This window comes from Sorex fumeus, unplaced genomic scaffold, assembly GCF_029834395.1.
Source record: "Sorex fumeus unplaced genomic scaffold, SorFum_2.1 ptg000081l, whole genome shotgun sequence".
Lineage (NCBI taxonomy): Eukaryota > Metazoa > Chordata > Mammalia > Eulipotyphla > Soricidae > Sorex > Sorex fumeus.
In genome coordinates, this window is record NW_026606138.1 from 8,284,371 (window position 1) to 8,297,987 (window position 13,617).

General features: G+C 40.6%; 1 protein-coding gene across 12 annotated transcripts in view; it reads left to right on the forward strand.

Annotated features, from left to right (window-relative positions):
* Positions 1–13,617, forward strand: part of GRIP1 (glutamate receptor interacting protein 1) — a 798,871-nt gene that overhangs the window by 662,302 nt on the left and 122,952 nt on the right. For all 12 annotated transcript variants that reach the window (XM_056130719.1, XM_056130715.1, XM_056130718.1 and 9 more), the window contains one exon: positions 13,075–13,222. In XM_056130719.1, coding sequence (XP_055986694.1) covers positions 13,075–13,222 — 148 coding nt within the window. The remainder of the gene's footprint in view (positions 1–13,074; positions 13,223–13,617) is intronic.

Genomic DNA, 13,617 nt, shown 5'->3' on the forward strand with positions numbered 1-13,617 from the left:
ATGCAGGGCTCACAAGTGGGAAAACTGATTAACAAAATTAAAAAAAAATCTAGAGTGTTTCCCATGCAAACAGTCATCAGTGTATCTTATGTAATTATGTAGCCCATAAATCAACACAGCGTGCAGGGCTTCACTCGAGGTGTAAATATCTTAATGACTGAGACCTCTTTAACCATGAATAATTTATATCTGCAGGATCCATTTTCCTCCACCATGCTTCACTTTGGCAGGATAAACTAATCTTCTGTCAGGGGATGGGGTCTTGATTATTTCTTCCTGAGTTTTCTTCTGTTTATTTTTCTCATTTTGACACACTCCATTTTTTTCTCTCTCGCACTTTCTTAAATCAGGGTGCCCCATTCATCCACCCTGTCAACTTGCTTTTACTTTGCTGATGCCTCTGATTAGACACCTTGGAATGAAGCCAGGGCTTTAGGATTCCTGCTTCTCATAGGCCCTCTCTGAATGGGATTGGGTGGCAGCAAGGGAAATAGGCTTCTTACCACAAGGCTGCACGAGAGCCTCTTGGTGTTGTTGTGGGGAAACATTTATTATGGAAAGCAATTGCCAGAAAAAGGCTAATGATCAATTAAACGTTAGCATTTGTAGATCCCCTTCTGTGATACAGAAAGTAAGTGCCACATGGGTACTGCTAGAAAGTAGTACTTGCTAAAATAGTTTTGTTGTTTTGTTGTTTTCCTAAAGTCCATTAAAATAAAGGCACTAAAAGACATTCAGATCAAAATTCTGTTTTGATAGGTTCGTCCTGACTCACTGTATAAAACTCCTCAGATCTGCTTGGGTAACCTATTCGCTGATGTTCTCTTGACATTACCACAATTATTAAACCTGTAAATTATATTCTATTAAACCACCCAACATGTGCAAGAGGCTCAGAGTCTACTCCTGCCTCTGTGCTCAGGTGGTTAGCAAAAAAAAAAAAAAAAAAAAAAAAAAAAAACACAGTTCCTTGTGGTTCTCAAGGAACTGTACGTAGTGCCAGCAATTGAACTAGGGTTGGTTCCTTGCAAGACATGTGCCTTACCAACTGTACTATCTCTTTGGCCCCAACCCAACATTTTATTTTTGTTTTTGGGGCCACACTTAAGTGGTGCTCAAGCTGTATTCCTGGTAGGGCTCAGGGAACCAAATGGGGTGCTTTGATCAGCTGTGTGCAAGACAAGCACCCTGCCTGCTGCATTATCTCTGACTTCTCCACCCCAATGTTTTTTATAAGCACTTTACCCCTATTAAAAATTTTATTGGGGTTGGTTTGTGTGGGTGAGAATTGCAGACATGATGTACCCTGCAGTTTGAAAAAGAAAAGAAAAGGAAAATTAACTAGTAATTTCATGAAGTTCAGTGGAATTCCATAGCTGAATCCAGGAATTGTACTCTGCTCACCATATTTGTTTTTTGGCTAAGAGTTCTAGAGGGGTTTTCAGAAGGAAGATACAACACATTTTCATCTATGACTCGTACTTTTGTTGTTCCTGTCATATGATTAGTATGTTTCACATCCAAACATGTACTGTGAAAATCTGTGTTGTTGCAGGAATTAGCTTGCATGTTTAGTAAGCTCACATCTGTGGGAATATATGGTCAGTGATCTTCTGTCCTAGCAAGAATGGAGTTATATTTCCCCGTCCTCTGAAGGTACATTATTCCTGCCTTTGGTTCATTGCCTGAAGCCTATGGCTTTTGGCTCAGTTGTGTCTATAAAATACCACAGTACCAAGGTCTCTTCTCAGGTGACCTTTCAAATTATCTAAAAGCTTTCTGTTGGAAAAAAGATTGATATTGAGGTAGACAGATCCCTAAGAGAGACATCAGTCTGCTTATTCGAGGATTATCTTTAGATCAAGTTGGCAGGCATATCAGTTTGTCCCAATTTAGAGATATCTTCACTACTTTGCTTTTTAATCTTAGGCCTCAACTTTTATCACAGGGCAGCCATTGGAAATTGCCTCTGTCCTATTATGAAAATGTGAAGTGTGATATTAACCATGATATCAGGCAGCTCCATCTGAATGTTAAATCTGATAAGAAAAAGAGCTTTAAGAGTTCCCAGAGGGTAACTTTATTTCCACCACCAGGACTAAGAGACTCTCTCCTTCCAATAGTGAAAGCTACATAATTTGTCATGTTTCCTTTATTGTTCTGGTTGGTAGAAATCTCCATCATACTTTTATTACATGGGCAAGGAGGGGCTCCCTGCAGTGCTCAGGAGTCTGTGGGTGCATGACTGTGGCTACTGGGGCCACCTGTGTGGGCCTGACTGTCTAATGCTTGGGAAGCTACCTGGGCTGTTCCTGAAAGTGTTCAGGGATCCAGAAGGTAACAGGGATCAAATTTGGTTCCTCGTGCATGCTAGGCATTCGTACCAGCCTTTTGCACTATCTCCCTTGCCACTAGGTCATTTTTAGTGAAAGCAAAATTTATGTGGCATATAATTAACCATTTTAAGGTTTGCAATTCAGTGGCATTTAGTTCATTCACAGAGTTGTGCAGCTATAAAGTATCTGGTTCCAAAACATTTTTATTATCCCAAAGGAAGGTCCTGTATCTATTGAGGGACATCAAGAAAACGGTATTCTCTCTTGCCCCCCCAGCTTGTGGCAACTAGTAATCCGCTTTCGCTTTGAATCATCTTGGAACCTCTGGTTCCAAGTTGGTTTTGTTCTTCAATCAAAGCAACTCTATTAATTGTGTGAACGAAGCTTCTATTGATTCTTTCATTTTCCTGATTGTTTGCTTATATTACATATTTTATTAAAGCAAGCTGCCTCATGATCATTGGAAAGAAGATGAGTGGATTTATATACAAACATCAATACTCCTTTTTTTTAAAAAAAAAAAAACCTCCAAGTTATCCATCTCCCTACTACTTTTTTCAGTGACCTACAACATCTGCGTTATAGACAGTCAGACCTGCTGACTGTTTAATTGTTGGTTTTAGCCCATAAGGAATCACAGAAAGTAATCAGGAGGGAGGACTGTGATGTGGAGTGTTATTCCTTGGCTTCTGCCCTTTGGGTTCAGTGAGACTGGTCTTACTCTCTCACTGAAGTTCCCAGCCCTGCCTCTCCACATAATTCTTTCTGAATCCCACTTCCCTAATAGCCCTGTTCTGAGTCTCTGCAGTCCTAGTAAGAGCCAGGCCGCAAAGTCTTAGAGTATTTCTTGTGATTTCCCATAACCATTCTCACCTTTCTAAACTGATCCTTTATTAAAGTCTTCTCCAATTATCCAAATTTAAGGGTACCAGCTGGCACTCTGATTTAATAAACATGGTTCTGTTCATTTGTCAAAGTGTCACAGAATCTTCTAAGGGAAGCTTATCTGACAGCTCTTTCTAGAATATCCTCTTTAGAACATCCATATTTCTTGTGGTGATGGCACAGAATCTCCACAAATCAATCAATCACAAATCATCCTGTTATTCGTCGATTGCCTCGAGCAGGCCCCAGTAACCTCTCCTTCATCCTAGCCCTGAGATTATATTCAAGGCTCTTTAGGAGAATGAGACCCATCATTGTTACTGGCATTTGGCATATTGGGTACGCCAAGGGGAGTTTGCCAGACTCTGCCCTGTGGGCAGGCTACATTCGGTAACCTGCCAGTTTGTCCAAAGTAAGAATGAGATAATAAGATGTCATAATAAGATGTCGTGCGGCCGGGAATGCAGCCGCGCAGTTCCGGGATCTGGTTTTTATAGTCTCTGAGTCTTGGCCGCTGATGGGATTACAGGTGCCAGGGGGCCAGTTGGTGGGTGTGACCCCCGCCTACTGGAATTTGGAGGATCTGGGTGGAGGATGCTCGGCCCAAATCCGAGTAGGCTTGGAGATCTCGGCCCCAGAACCCGCGTGACTTTGTCCCTTTGTCCTCAGAGGGACAGAATCTCCATGACAATTTAATTGATACCAGTCCTTGTAGGAACTCATAATCCAAGAGGATTTTACTTAACCACTTCTAGATGCTTTGATGCTCACATAAAGCAAGAAATGGCCAGTGAGGTTGCGTTCCATATGAAAGAAGTTATCTTTGTCCTACCAGATTTTTCCCTAATTCCTTAGCTACCAGATAAACTGACACATCTTAGTTTTTTCTTATGACACATTTCATGATTTTACAAGGCATTGAATCAAGTTTATTGTTCAGGTTTAGAATTTAAACAAAAGATTAATAACATATTGGTCATAACACATGATCAACATCACCTATATGTGCATAAGAACCCTGTTAGAAGAATAACCATTGAAAAGATTTAAGCATGGATTTAAGATTTAAACATGATACCAATTATCCTGGGCACTTTTCAAGCAAAAGATCATGACTTACATTTCTGCAGCATCAGTTTATTATCATACAGCCTTGAATGAGATAATAGTGTGTTCATCCTTTCACTCGGGCTGGAGTAATAGCCCAGTGGGTAGGGCATTTGCCTGGTACGCAGACAACATGGCTGACCCGAGTTCGATTCCTCCTCCCCTTTTAGAGAGCCTGTAAGCTACCGAGAGTATCTCGCCTGCACAGCAAAGCCTGGCAAGCTACCCATGATGTATTCGATATGCCAAACACAGTAACAATAAAGTCTCACAATGGAGACGTTACTGGGCCTCCTCAAGAAAATCAATGAACAACAGGAGGACAGTGAAAGAATCCTTTAACTCAGAAGTTTTCAAACTTCTTGGCCTACTGCTACCTTTTCATTAAAAAAAAAAAATCACTCAACACCCTCTAGAAATCTACCTTATTTAAAGGAACAAATAGAAAGTACTCCCTAATTGCATGTTAGGCTACTACCCTCCCTGTTATTCTAGCACTCCTAGGGAGTAATACTGCCCACTTTGGAAAACACTGCACCTCCTTTCATCAAGTAATATTAGTGAAGGATCTGGGTTGATAGCTTAAGTGGTGAAGCACATGCTGAGCAGATGTAGGGACCTCAGTTTGACCCCAGAACCACATGGCCCCAAAGCACCACTTATAGAGTCCTGGTGGCCCCCACCATTAGCACCTGCAGCCTGCACCAGTCTAGACTTTGCCAGGAGTGGTTCTGGGTAATACTGCCAGTTGTGTCCCCTGGTCAAGAAAATCTCACTGATAGCCTGCTGTGAAGTTATTGTCTGTGTACACATTGCAGAGAAACACAGTCAGGAGCAGGACATACACAATTCCTCTCGAGGAACTTCCATTCTTAATCAAAGAACAATTAACTAAGTAGTTAATCGAACAATTAATTGTTGAATTAGCTGGTTTGCAGGTCAGGGAAAGGATTGCTAGCAGGATGTGACATTTGAGCAGAGCACGGGGGAAGAAGCTGAGGTAAAGGGGTGATGGGGAAGAGTTGGGGCTTTCCAGGTATCCAGAAAAGTGTCTGCAAAAGCCAGAGCAGGTTTGAGGAACTGAAAGAGAGGTAGAAAGAATAGCAGGTACAACGAGGGCATAATGGTGGGACATGATACTGGTGAAGTGAAGCGGATCCAGGTCATGTAGGTCCTTGTTGATTCTGTGAAAAATATGATTTGGTCACAAACATAACTACTGAAAGGTTTGAGACTGGGGTTAGGATGATGAGATGTGCATGTTGGAAAACAACTCTGGACCAGGGAAGGTGGAGGCTATGAGAGGATATAGGATATCAAATCAGGGTAACCTGAACCAAAAATAGTGGAATGGTAGGTCAAAGAATGACCTTCTGAGCTATTTGGAATAAAAATCAAGAGAAATTTATGATACTTGAGGGAAAAGATGGAGTTGGAGATAGCTCATGGGTTTCGGGTTCATGTGATGAAGTGTAACATAACCCAATGACAGGGAGAAGGAACACTGAAAAGAACCAGTAGAGGCTGGAAACCAATAGAGTTCTGGGCATGTTGTATGTGAGGTGCCAATGAGATAGTGAAGAACTGTTCAGAATGGAAGTGTGTCTACTGCCATACCACCCTGAACACACCTGATCACATCAGAATAGGAGTGTGAGCTCAGGGGGGAGGGCATGAGCATATCAATCTAGAATGGCCATGACAAATGACTATGGACTAGTAGGAGGGCCTAGAGTGCTGAACTTATATTCCATAGATTGTCAGCAACAAGACATGAGCACAACTGAGCACAGCCTTATCTTACTATCCCTTGACCTCCTGCAATATAATTATGAGTCTTGGTAAAAAGCTGTTGTGTTCTGGAACTTCCTTAATGAGAATTTTTTGTATAACGTGATGACTTTACAAAGTCAAGGCATCATCTTTCAAACTCAGCTATTATTTAATACCTTATTTTTTGTTTTTGTTTGGGGATTGTACTCCGTAGTGCTTGAGGCTACTTCCAGCATGGTGTTCAAGGATTGCTCCCAGTGGTGCTTGAAGGAGCCTGTGATGCCAAGAATTGAACACAGGGGCTCAAGTATGCATGTCAAGAGCTCTGTCTCCAACCCTCAGAATCAGTCTTCAAAGAGTGACATTGGTTGTCTTAAGATTTTTTAAAAACCTAAGACTTGCAAACTCTTAAATAGAGCTGATAGTAATGTAAATTTGTGTAGGCTCTTTGGAAAATGGCACAGAAATTTCTTAACAATCCAACCCCCAAAAAAGAGGCCAGGGGATAGTTCAAGCAATAGATCATATACCTGGTATTGAGTTTGATCCTGGCTCTGTACAGTGTTCTGGCAACCTTTAAGTATAGCCCTGGTGGTTCTTGACCACCACCAGACCCAAGCACTGAACCTCCAGGCCCACACTGCCAGACTGAACATTACCAAAAATGATTCTGGACACCCTGGGTATGACTCCTATATAAAACAAACCTAAAAATGGAAATACCATAGGATCCAGCAGTACCACTTCCATAAATGATTGGAACATTAATTTGAAAGAATATGTACATCCCTATGATTATAAGCAACATTTTCCATAATAACCAAAACAGAAAAATCAGAGTACCCATCCACAGATGATGCAATAAAGCTGTTGTTATATATATATATATATATATATATATATATATATATATATATTTGTGAGGGAAGGAAAGGATTTGGGCCATACCCAGTGGTGTTCCAAGGCTATTCCTGGATCTGTGCTCAGGGATCACTCAGGAAAGTGCAGTGCTTTCCCCACTGGAGTCAGCTACACACAAGGCAAGTGCCTTGCCTCCTGTACTATCTCCCTGGTACTCTGTTCCTCTCTGTTTCTCTCTCTATTATATATATTCATATGTATATATATGAATGTATGTATATATTCAATGGAATACTGTGCAGCTGTTTAAAACAACAAAATTTTGTCTTTTGCAACAACTTGGATTAAACTTGAGGTGCTTACGCTAAGCAAAATAAATTATTAAGTAAAAAAAACTGCCTTAAAGTCTCAGTCATAGGTGGTAGAATATAAATAAAGCAAATAAACTGGTAACAAAGCTGGCTCCTAGACTAGACAATGTAAAAATGGTGGTAAACTCATGGTGTTTCACTAATAAAAATTTAAGGAAAAAAATGGTGGTAGAAAAAAATGGAAAGGAGATGGGGTGAAAAGAATGAATAGCAAGGGTTATTTGAACAAGACACTGGAATTTAAGTGGTAGGTTCAGAATCTAATGTGCATAAAGGCCTGGCACTATAGTCTGAAGTTTTGTTGTAAAATAATGGCAAACCAGTAAAACTTGATTTGAAATTTGAATTGAAAAATCGGAGGCTTTTAATCCTATCTTGAAAATGATTAGTGCTTGCAATCAGTTTTCTCTCTAGCTGTTCATCTCTTTGTTTGTAGTATATTGGAATCTAAATTAATCTATTATCTATTTTCTTTCAATTTTTCAACCCCTGCTATTTTTATTTTTATAAAATCTATTCACTTTACTTAATTTTCTCATTCCCCACTAGGTTTTTCCTTCCCTGACATTGCTTTGTCTCTATAAATCCAAAAATTATTGATGCAAGAGAGCTTTTATTGAATATGCCTAATTTTACAAGTAAAGAGAATGAGTTGTTAGCATGCTGACAGTGTATTGGTAGCAGAACTAGAAAGAAGGACTGTATCAACCTCCAGACCCCAACCCCTGGGCCTAGCTTAGCATGATATCACTTCTTCCCTTATTCATGAATTTCAATTTCTCTTCTCAAAATTCAGAAGCTTTCTACTCTTATTTTTAAAAGAAACACATTATTGCAGTTTAGCCTCCCCCGAGTGGAAACTTGGCACTTGTTGATTATTTGAAGCCTTAATGTAAAAAACACTACTTTAATAAATGAGACGGTTACTCCAGTTTCCATTCACAGCTGTGTGCCAGACTAATTGTGGGGAAACTCTTCTGTTAAACTAGTGCTGACAGAAGATATAGGGTGCTTTTTCATTGTTTCCTGGTATCTGTTTTCCTATCTATTCCTATCTGTTTTTCACTTTTCCTATTACTGGATTGGCCACATGCAAGGCAAACGCCCTACCCACTGTGCTATTATTCCTCTGTCCCACTTGGAGAGAACCCACAAGCTACCGAGAGTATCCCCCCTGCACGGCAAAGCCTAGCAAGCTACCTATGATGTATTCGATATGCCAAAAACAGTAACAACAAGTCTCACAATGGAGACGTTACTGGTGCCCACTCTAGCAAATCGATGAACAATGGCGGGACAGTGCTACTATTACTGGAACATTAGAACTAAATAGGCTGTGACCACTTTGATGGGGTAAAAAGTAGTGTCAAAGTTTATAGATGAACAACATTTGTATAGACTCTTATACATGCCTTTCAAAATCCCTAATTTTTTGTTATTTTCTTTTTATTAATTGGAGTTTATGATTTACAATACTGTTATTAGTGATTACCTATGCACTTAGTTCTAACACCACACCCATTACCAGTGTACCCACCTCTTTCCCTCAAGGACCCCAACATTCCTTCCTTTCAATTCTCCCCCAACTCAATCTCTGATTTGGATCATAATGTAATTTTTTAAATATACAAATATGTAGCATAAGTTCTGGGTAACAGCGGGTGATAGTTTTATAAAATTTATACCTGGAAAAGACCTAGTAATAAATAACTGCTTCTAGGAGTAGTAGTTCAAGAAAGGTACATTGGAGGGGGTAGACTTAGGTGAAAAGGCTTCTAGGAATACAGGTAGCACAATATTTAGAGGTGTGATGCTGTACTCCCAATATTTATGTAGTATTATAAATCAAAGATAAAACAATAATTTTTTAAATGTTAAAACAAAAATATAACTCATGAGCTGGAGAGACAGAACAGAGTTGAAGGCACTTACCTTGTATGTTGCTCACTCCAGTTCAATCCTCTGCATTGCATGGTCCCTCAGTCACTGACAGCAGCCAGTCATGAGCACAGAGCCACAAATAGCCCCTAAGAACCACTAGGTATAGTCTTCCAAGCCTCAAAAGTAAGAATAATAAATAATTCACAGTAGTAGCTTAAATATAGTAGATTTATTTCTTGCTAAATCAAGCTACATTGAACAAGCAGTTTTGGAAACTTAGACTTCCTTTATGTTGTGGTTCCATATCCTTATCTCATGGTGAAAGATAGTTTGGTTTACTAATTCTGGAACCATAGCTCAACAGCAAGGAAAGAGTTGGAGGGGGCAGATGAGAACACCAGCATTCTTTTTTAAGAGAATATCCAAGATGGAGCATATCTCATGTCTACTCACTTCTCATTGGCTGGAACCTAGTCATATGGCTGCACCTCTTTGCAAAGGAGACTGGAAAATGTCCCTAGCTGAGGAGCCTCTTGGCTCACTAACACTTAAAAGAGCTTATTGCTAGAGAAGGAAAGATGAAATGCCAAGGAACAACTCATGGTGTCTCATTTATAAGTGATAAAATTTTAAGGAACAGGTACATTTTTAAAGTTTATCTGGTATGTCAAACAAATTTGTCTTTAGATATGAGAAAACAGGTCTGGGGAAAATGTATGGTTTTGTCACTTATGAAATCCGTGTATTAAAATCTAATAAATTCAGACAAATTATTTGGAAAATCTGCATTAATTTCCTGCATTAACATACGCCTCAGAGACCTGGACCCTACGCAAACAGGATGAGAACCTATTCGGGTCTCCCAAAGAGGAATTGAAAGAGCTATGCTTGGAGTATCATGTTTCACTCAAATGAGAGAAAGAATCCGGAGTTTTGACCTCGGTCGATGACCAAGTATCAGGGACACTGTCTCGTTTGCCAAGGTGTCAAAAATCAGATGGGCTGGTCACGTAATGAGATTTAAAGACGACCGCTGTACTAGAGCTGTTACCGACTGGATTCCACGGGATGTCAAAAGACCGCGTGGCCGCCCACCTACCAGATGGTCAGACTTCTTCATCAAGATCATAAATGATCGATTTGTGGCTCTTCGTGTTCCTAGAGCGAACAGACGCCATTGGGCTACACTAGCACGCGACAGGGACAAATGGAGACATTACTGGCACCCACTCGAGCAAATTGAAGATTAATGGGAAGTCAAGTGATCAAGTGATTTGGAAAATCTAATTATTAATAATTCTTTGTTTATAGAAAAAGGGAGATAAAGGGCTCTTCTAAGCCCGAGAACCTGAGTTTTTACTTAAGCAGGAAAAGAGGGTCTTAGGTAGCATACTCATGACAAAGAAGAGTAGGTTTAGGAGTTGAGGTGGGAATTAGAATGATCAGATATGCATACATGGTTTAGCAGCAGAACTTTGACTTTGGAAACAAGAGATAGGCAGAAGCAACTCCTTTTATGATAAGAGGACAATTAGCATGGACCATAGAGATCCAAAGAATTACACAAATCACTGGGTACAGTCACAGGGACCACTCATTATAAACTTCTCGGTGAGGACCAGAGAGATAGTACAGGGGTTAAGGTGCTGCCTGCAAGCAGCTGAGCCCAGATCAATCTCTGTCATCACACATGGTCCGCAGAAGTAAGCCCAGAGCACCACCAGCTGTGGCCCAAACCCCACTCCCCACCCCTAAATATAAATATTACAAATGAACTCCACTGTAAGGCAAAGCAGGATGGATGGTGAAGGGGGGTTGGCAGAGCAGCGGGGAGCCAGAGGCAGCACTATGACTGAGGCACCAAAGAGAAACAAAGCAGGATGTGAGAATAAGGAAGCCATAGATCATCAGAATTAAACAGCAGCAATGCAAACAAGACCTGGGACAGTTGACACGTTAGAGTGAGGTTCATGAGAAAATCATAGCCTGAACACTCCTGAACCAGAAGCTCCCTTAGTACACCAAGATCAGTGGTTTCTTGCCGCTATTATTAATGAGATGCTGCCCTGGAATTGACAGGATAATGTACAATTCCCAGTGATCTCTTAACCATCTTTTTAAGACTAAATTATTTCAACTTGACCAAACACTTTTTAAAAAGTATGTCCTGGACTCCTTTGCACTGAAATATGAATTCTTTGACGTGAATATTCTCATCTGTGTTTAGGAAACATCTTCTTCATCTCAAAGTAAAAATGGCCTTTTCCCATGAAACCTCCAGCATTGTGAATCAGTGTTTGGTTGCCCGAGTCTCAGCAATAGGAATACTGATTTTTCTGGCCCAGTCTATCTGAGTGGTGCCTGGTGATAAAGAGGTACTCTCAGAAGGACAAAGTTGTATTAATGAAGTTTCTAACACCAGGGCTGTAGAAAATCAAAAATATCACAGAACAAGATATAGTCTTGATAAATGAGATGACTCCAAGACTTGCAGTCACAGTATATCAATAATATAATTTATGTGCATGGCACCTTCAAAATTATAAAAATGCTTTGACTGCGCATTGATTTAAAAAAATCACAGACAATGAGGAAAGGCATGATTTTCTAGGTAAGCAAGTAGATTTAGTAGGTTTGTCTAAGAAGAGACAAATTACTGTGAAAATAATTCAATGAAGATGTTTTAACTCCCTGCTGAGCATTCCTTCCCATATGACCTCACCAATACTGAGCCATAAGCTTCCTCATGAGTTTTCTCACTTGGTCATACATTCCTTCAACATCTAGTTAATTGCACTTCTCCTGCGTGCCAGGCACTGACAATACTCAATTGACAAACCACAGACTCTGTCTTCACAAACGTACCATCTGACAAAGGATAGATACATGCCCAGAGGCCATGATGAGACCCAGAGAGTGGTCAGATGGGTGAGTTTCCACAGCAGGAGCATAGTAAACCATTGGGGCATCTCACCAAGTCAGGAGTCAGTAGATGGTTGCCCAGAGGAATGGTTGTGGACACTGAGTATTGTTCTGCCCAAATAAAGCCTCTATCAAGTCCCTCCTGAAGGAAAGGTGTCCCACGATCAGGTGGGAGAATAGGGAAAAACAAAAGGTTTATGAATTCAGTTCAGGTACAAATTTCCTATTTGACTAGTTTGAAACATTACTTGTCTTTTCAACTTTCCCTCCTTCCCTGCTTTTTTACTTCCTTCTATCTACCTGCCCATCCATAATAAGTACAGAGCTAGTTCATTTTAGAAACACTTATTGAAGGGCATGCCTATAGGCCAAGCTCAGTGGCATATAGAAGCACAAAATCTTACCGCAATTGATGAGAAGCTCAATGTTTCTTAGAAGAGATAAACCTGTGTACATATCACAGTGATATAAACTGAATGACAGCAGGTATCCTAACAGGAATGCTAATCACTGTTTATGAGGATGTTATATGGAGGGAAATCTAAGTTTCAATGAGAAAAATTAATGAACTGGGGTTAGAGACATCATTGCAGGACTTAAGGCATATGTATTTGCAGCTGATCACTGTTCAATCCCCTGTACCACATGGTCCCCCAAGCACCACCTGATGCAACCCTGGAGGTCCTTGAACATCATCAGGATGGCCAAAGTAATTCTGGTATCACAGCTCAGGCAGCACCACCTCCTAGGCCCCTCACATTAAACTGCCTGCCTAGTTGGCTGAGAATCACCTGGAGGGGCCCCCAGGCCTCCTGACCACTACTTGGGAGGCCCTTCTCCCAAACACTAACAACCAACATTAGACTGAAAATTTCCCTTTGATTTTTGTATATATATTTGCTTATTTATTTTCTCTTCTGAACTTTATTCTTCCATAGATTCCGTGGCAACAGCATCCGGGCCCCTACTAGTTGAAGTTGCCAAAACTCCTGGTGCCAGCCTTGGGGTTGCCCTAACTACCTCGATGTGCTGTAACAAGCAGGTCATTGTCATAGACAAAATAAAATCTGCAAGTATTGCTGACAGGTGAGTGTCATAGAAACCCCCCCCCTTCCAAACTGCACGTGTTTAAAATTATGCTCACAGGTAATACGAATGCGTCCACCCCTGAGTACGTATACACACTGAAATCAGCTCTCTTTCCCGTTTATACAGTTTTCAGATAAGTATACAATTTACAGTTCTAAGGAATAAAAAATAGTACCTGCCAGGACAAGAATATTATTTAGTGATAGAGCACATGCCTCACACGTGTGAGCCCCTGGGTTTGATTCCCAGCACCACTCCCGCAAGAAGAAAACAAACAACTCACCTGCTTTATCAGCCACCCATGGTGTAATATCCCTTCATCCAGATGTTCTGTGTGGCCCTTAGAAACAGGAAAAAAAAAATTAATGCAGCTGGGTAGATTTTCCTACTGT